We start from the raw sequence: 6,879 nt of genomic DNA on the forward strand, positions 1-6,879 counted from the left end.
TAATCCATCAACATCAAGTGGACAGCCCGCAGCACCGGTACGTCGCCTCACCCCAGTGGAGGAGAGGAGCACGAAGAGGAGAAGGGGGTGAACTATCACCCAGATACAATCTGATTCCATTCAAAGTCGTGATGGTACTCTCTGGCATAAAACCCAAATCCCACCCTCCCCCATATACTCACACCACGGATTGAGCCTGGAGGTCCCACCTCTGTCACGTTGGGTGTGAAGAAAATGTCCGACATTTTCTCGCTCTTTTTGGACGACTGCATGTTAGCCAATATTGTTCTGCGTTCTAATGAACGCCTTGCCATTTTGAGAAGTAATTACCATCAAATGGGCAACGTTGCCCTTAGGGACATTGACCTGAGGGAACTGAAGGCGTTTATTGGAATTCTAATAATGTCGGCAGTGGGCAGTGCGGTGTGACAACCATGCACCGACTTGTGACATGTTGGACATCACAGAGGGAAATCCTTTGTATAGGTGTACAATGAACGAGCGTCGTTTTACCCTGTTGGTGATGGTTCTTCGCTTCGATGATTCGGCCACCAGAGCAGAGAGGGTGAAAAAGGATCGCCTTGCTCCCATTAGGAAAGTCTTCGACCTCGTGGTGGCCAATTGTCGAAGCAATTATAGCCCCGGGCCCCATCTTACTGTTGATGAACAGCTTGTCCCTTTTCGGGGTCGCTGTTCATTCAAGATGTATATCCCCAAGAAACCTGCTAAGTAAAAATAATTTTATTTTATATTTGCACATGTAATTATTGTTTTGTATTTATAATTTTTTTATTTATTATATTTATATATATATATATATATATATATATATATATATATATATATATATATATATATCTATACATATATATATATATATATATATATATATATATATATATATATATATATATATATATATATATATATATATATATATATATATATATATATATATATATATATATGTATAGATATATATATATGTATATATATATATATATATATATATATATATATATATATATATATATATATATATATATATAAATTGTTTATTTATATATATATATATATATATATATATATATATATATATATATATATATATATATATATATATATATATATATATATATATATATATATATATATATATATATATATATATATATATATATTGTGAAGTAGAGAACTTGAGTCAATCATGCTGATCCTGATGAGAACTTTGTAGATTTTGTGAATGCAGCCGATCTATTTTCCTGTAAATATTATACCATTGAAACTTTTAATGATTCTCTCCCTGATCATATGCGTCAATGCCTTTCGCTAATAAGCCTTAACATTAGAAGTTTTAAGAAAAATAACGACGAATTTATTGGTTATTTGAAAAATTGCAATCATGAATTTGACATTATAGTGCTAACTGAAACTTGGGCTAAGCAAGAAACACATTGCATGAATTCACTTCCAGGGTATAATGCTTTTCATAATTATCGTGAGGGCCGGAGGGGCGGTGGTGTGAGCATTTTTGTTAAAGATTCACTTTTGTTTAAACCTCTCGATGAGTTAAGCATATCTACAGATAATTTTGAAAGTGCCGGGGCAACAGTTTCTGTTCCCAATTCCTCTCATTCTGCTATTATCTTAGGTATATACAGGCGTCCAGGAGGTGACGAAAATATGTTTTTCAACTCGCTAGAGGCGGTACTAAGAAGTCCAGGTATCTCTTCTGGGAATACTGTTGTCACAGGGGATTTTAACATCTGCCTAATGAGGGAAGGGGAAAGCGAGACCACACGGAGACTGGTCAACACAATGCGGTCTTTCGAATACCGACCATCAATAACTAGGCCTACCATGATCGGGTCAAATGACTCTCTTTCCTGTATTGATCACATTTGGGCCAATAATAACCTCGTTAGTAACTCTGGGATATTTTTAGCTGATATCACTGATCATTTCCCAATTTTCTGTAGCCTTTTATTGCCTGCACTAAGCAGCATGAATGACAAAATAAGAATTCAATTTAGAGACATGAACCAAATTAATGATAGAAAATTTACAGAACTACTCCGGGGTAGAGACTGGTCAGCAGAATATGGTCACGCCTCCTTAAATCCTCACGTAGGTGTATCCTTTTTCAGTGACAAGATTGACAGTTTCTTCAATGAGTGTTTTCCCCTAAAAACAAAATTTGTTAGTGTTAAAAGATTGATGAATAGGTGGATTTCCAAAGGACTTCTTAAATCAATTAATATTAAACATAATCTGTACCGAAGAATGAAATTGGGTAATTATAGTAGCCAACAGTACAATAACTATTGTAATCTGTTATGTACATTAATACGCAAGGCAAAGAAAAACTATTTTGAGAGTACTTTTGACCAACTCCGTAGAGATGCCAAAAAATCTTGGGACTTAATCAACTCGTCACTAAGGCCGGGCAGAAAAAAGAGTAGCTCACTCAGAAAACTGATTCGAAACGGGGAAACCATTACTGACACTAAACAAATTGCAAATGCTTTTAATCTTCATTTCTCTACAATAGGCGTTACTCTAAGGGATGCTTTACCTCAAAATATTAACTTAGATTTCCGTACCTATTTGCCTCCCTCAAATCAGCAGTCTATTTTTTTTTACCCCTTCATCTCCATTTGAAGTGATGAACATTATAAAAAAACTGAAAAACAAAAAAGCAAATATTCATTCTCCTCCTACAAGATTATATAAGAACAATGCTAACCTACTTGCCTTTCCTATATCTATGCTATTCAACCGTTGTTTAGATGCTGGTATTTATCTTGACATTTTGAAAATTGCATGTGTGACTGTTACACAAATCTGGTGATATATCAGATGTTAATAACTATAGACCAATTAGCTGCCTTCCTTTGTTGAATAAAATATTTGAAAAACTATTGTATAGTCGACTTTACTCTTTCTTCAATAGTTGTAACATTTTCTCTACGTGTCAGTATGGTTTCTTACGAGGCGTAAGTACTAGTGATGCCGTTCATGACCTCCTTGAAAATATCTATAATGCAATGAATAAAAATAAATACCTTGGTGCGGTTTTTTTGGATTTGAGCAAAGCCTTTGATACTGTGTCTCATGATATACTACTTTAAAAACTGGAACATTATGGTATACGAGGCAATGCACTACTCTTACTCCAATCCTACCTGACAAATCGAAAACAATTTGTCACGCTCGATGGTCATCTTTCAGAGATTATGGATGTCAAAATAGGTGTCCCTCAGGGATCAGTCTTGGGACCGTTATTTTTCCTCATCTATATTAATGATTTGCCTCGTTCAGTTGGCAGATTAAACTCCATACTTTTTGCCGATGACACCACGCTCCATCTTTGTCATAAAAATATTTATTCTCTTTGTAATTCTTTAACTGCTAACTTAAATAATGTTAAAAATTGGTTACTATCGAATAAATTGACCCTAAATGAGAGAAAAACATATTTCATAATATTTTCTTTGCGCAAAGTTCCCGGTAACATAAGAGTTGCAATAGGAAATCACACTCTTGACCAGAAATCCAGTGGAAAATTTTTAGGAGTAATGTTTGACAATAAATTAACCTTCAGTAAGCATGTGGATATGATAGTCAATAAAATTTCCAAAGTTACAGGTATCATATATAGGCTGAAGGATTATTTCCCGCTATATATATTAAAGCAACTCTACCACTCTTTAATATCTCCTCATCTAAATTACTGCATTACAGCGTGGGGGAGTTGCAGTAGAAACGTCCTGCAACCGCTAATCATTATGCAAAAAAAACTGGTGAGAATAATAACTTCGAGTGATTATTTAGCTCATACATCACCTCTATTCCGGTCTCTCTCGATTCTGAAGTTGGAGGACACCTACAAACTCTCCTTAATGAATTTGATGTTTCAAACACTTTCGCTGCATAAATATCCATCCATTAGACAAAAAATAATTCAGGTACAATCAGCACACCAATATGGAACAAGAGACTCTAACTTAACTCTTCCCTTCGTACGTGTAAAGAAATGTGAACAGTTTCATCTCTATCAGGGAGTTAAACAATGGAATACTCTGCCTGCTTATCTTAAGGCATTGCTTAGCATTCGATCTTTTAAAAAATCATATACTAATATGTTATTATCTGTGTACTAAGTTTTATTAGTTGATATTTCTTCATGACCTAACCATTAATGCAATAATGTTCTTAATTCTTATATTGTTTATTGCTTGTATACATTTGTAATTCTAGCATTTCTACCATATCAATGTTTAATTTCAAAATTTGCACTAATTATTATTCCGCCCTTCTTTATTATACTTTATTATACGAATGTACAATTCCATTTATTTTTAGGCTGAAAATCTCATTTATATGTGTCTATGTGTATATGTGTATGTATATGTACATGTGTGTATATGTATGCATATGTATATACTTGTGTATATGTATATGTACATTTAGTTTATTTTTATCAATATTACTTTTTATAATTTTTTTTAATTGAAGATATTATTTTATTTGTATTATTGCCCGAAGAGCTCTGCTCCACATGGGCTTAGACCGAATCTTTTTTTGTAAATATTTTGTATGTAAATATGTTTTTGTCCAATAAACATTATTATTATTATTATTATTATTATTATTATTATTATTATTATTATTATTATTATTATTATTATTATTATTATTATATATGATTTATGTGTCTAAAATATAATATATCATCTATTCTATCTCTGTCTATCTGTATCTATCTATAACTTTGCTACTTATTTATCTGATAATTTCTCTTTCGTATTTGTAAATAATGTTTTTGTGTAATTTTTATTATTATTATCATTATTATTATTATTATTATTATTATTATTATTATTATTATTATTATTATTATTATTATTATTATTATTATTATTATTATTATTATTATAATCTTCACTATAATAATTATCACTGATAAAATTATCTGGTAATTTCTCTTTCGTATTTGTAAATGTTTTTCTTATGTATTTATTATTATTATTATTATTATTATTATTATTATTATTATTATTATTATTATTATTATTATTATTATTATTAATATTATTATTATCATATTTATTAGTAATATAATTGTATATTGTGTTATTTTTGTTATTTGTTATCTTTTTACCTTTATTAGTTACTAATTCCATTTCTCTTCCTCTAGGTATGGTATCAAGGTTGTATTGGTGTGTGATTCCGATTCTCATTACATGTTTAATGGCCTTGCCTACTTGGGGAAGGACACGGTCAAGATACCAAGGGGAGCGACGCTTGGAGAAGTTTATATGTCTGATCTTGTGTCACCTTTTCAGCCAAGTGGCCGCAGAGTGACGACGGATAACTTCTTTGCGACGCTACCGCTCACTTTGTCACTCTTGGATAAGGACATGCATTTGTGTGGCACCATTCGCCAAAAGTCTTATATTCCTAAGGAACTTATGGAGAAGGTGCTTCCCCCAAAGGACTCAGTGGCAGTGTTCATTTACGAACACAATCTAACTCTATAGTGTCAGCAAATTACTAGGACTAAGAAAGTGATGATGTTGAGTTCCCTGCATCATGATCCGTCCGAGGTCGAAAAAAGGAAGACGGACAGTCAGATGTTTTATAATGCGACCAAGGGAGGTGTAGATACATTCGACCAGATGTGTTCTATATCTAATTGTGTTCGTAAGTCACGACGCTGGCTTCTGAGTCTCTTCTACGGGATATTGAATATAATAATGGTCAATTCTTATATTCTCTATACGTACATGCCCTTCGCCAAGACAATGCCAAGGCGAACCTTCCTAAAGGAGATCGCCACCGAGTTGTGTGCTCCCCAGGAAATACATCGGTATTACACGTCACGCAAGTTGTCGAAGGGACTCCGTCAACTCATGGTGGATACCTTCAAGATTCCTGAGGCGGAACCAAGACCTCAAATTGCCTGTGGCCACATCAAGCTTCCTAAAAGGATTCGCTGTCACAGCTGCCCACCTAAGAACGACCGCAAGACAAACACTGCGTGTTTCCGCTGCAGGAGTCATGTTTGCCTGACGCATCAAACTGTCTTGTGTCCAAGGTGTACCTTAGAGTTATAGGTAAGTTACAACATGAATTTTTTTTTCACTTCTTGTTTGCTTGAATATCAATCCAATTTTTTTTAGCTAAAATATATTGCTTTACATTTTTATGTTTTTTTTTTCGAATTTATTTCCCTTCAGATTTTTTTGGGGGTCAAAATTCTAATTTTATAGTCGTAAAATAATCGTCAATCATCCAGCAACCCACCATAAAATTTCTATGCATATCCAAGAATAATTAGATTAGTAAATAACACCTTGAAATTGACATACCCTTCCTACATTTCAGGTGGTAGATTAGGTAGTCGGAGTTGGTGTGGTTTGCGGCCATTTTGTGGACATATCCGAAGCGTAAGTTGCCATATCTCTATATATTCCTGTTTCCTTTAGAATTTGTGACATTTTGGTATATTTTTACCTGCATAAATATCATATATATTAAATGTAAGTCTTTTTATACGAAATTTTAATGGTGACACTAAGTAATCAGAAAATTACCTTTAGATATGGCCCCTGATATAACAGTAATTTACAAAATAATGAAGATTTTTTTTACATATTTCTATTTTAGGATAACATATGTTTATTCCATAAAAAAATTAGCCACATCCTATTTCATTTGGGTACCCAAAAAAATTCATGAAATTTTGACTAATTTTTTTGGCCAAGAAAAGTTACCCTTTATTTCTCATTTCAGATCTTCACCTCTATGGGTCAGATCACTTCCCAGTTACCACAAGATGTTTCTTGAACATTGAGGAATTTTTTCTTAAAGGGA

At 32.9% G+C, this 6,879-nt stretch overlaps 1 protein-coding gene across 1 annotated transcript; it reads left to right on the forward strand.

Moving 5' to 3' along the window:
• The first annotated feature begins 493 nt into the window (after positions 1 to 493).
• On the forward strand, positions 494 to 5,543 carry LOC137635890 (piggyBac transposable element-derived protein 4-like). Its single transcript, XM_068368326.1, has 2 exons — positions 494 to 729; positions 5,201 to 5,543. Exons 1-2 carry the CDS (start codon positions 494 to 496, stop codon positions 5,541 to 5,543), a joined length of 579 nt encoding a protein of 192 aa, XP_068224427.1.
• The last annotated feature ends 1,336 nt before the right edge of the window (positions 5,544 to 6,879 follow it).

The sequence above is a fragment of the Palaemon carinicauda genome, unplaced genomic scaffold (assembly GCF_036898095.1).
Source record: "Palaemon carinicauda isolate YSFRI2023 unplaced genomic scaffold, ASM3689809v2 scaffold1924, whole genome shotgun sequence".
In the NCBI taxonomy this organism is placed as follows: Eukaryota; Metazoa; Arthropoda; class Malacostraca; order Decapoda; family Palaemonidae; genus Palaemon; species Palaemon carinicauda.

Bases quoted from the DNA above. Each gene is read 5' to 3' on its own strand.
- LOC137635890 (XM_068368326.1), top strand. From the start codon at position 494: ATGAACGAGCGTCGTTTTACCCTGTTGGTGATGGTTCTTCGCTTCGAT. The intron at 730-5,200 runs GTAAAAATAATT...CTCTTCCTCTAG, and splicing joins ATCCCCAAGAAACCTGCTAA to GTATGGTATCAAGGTTGTAT.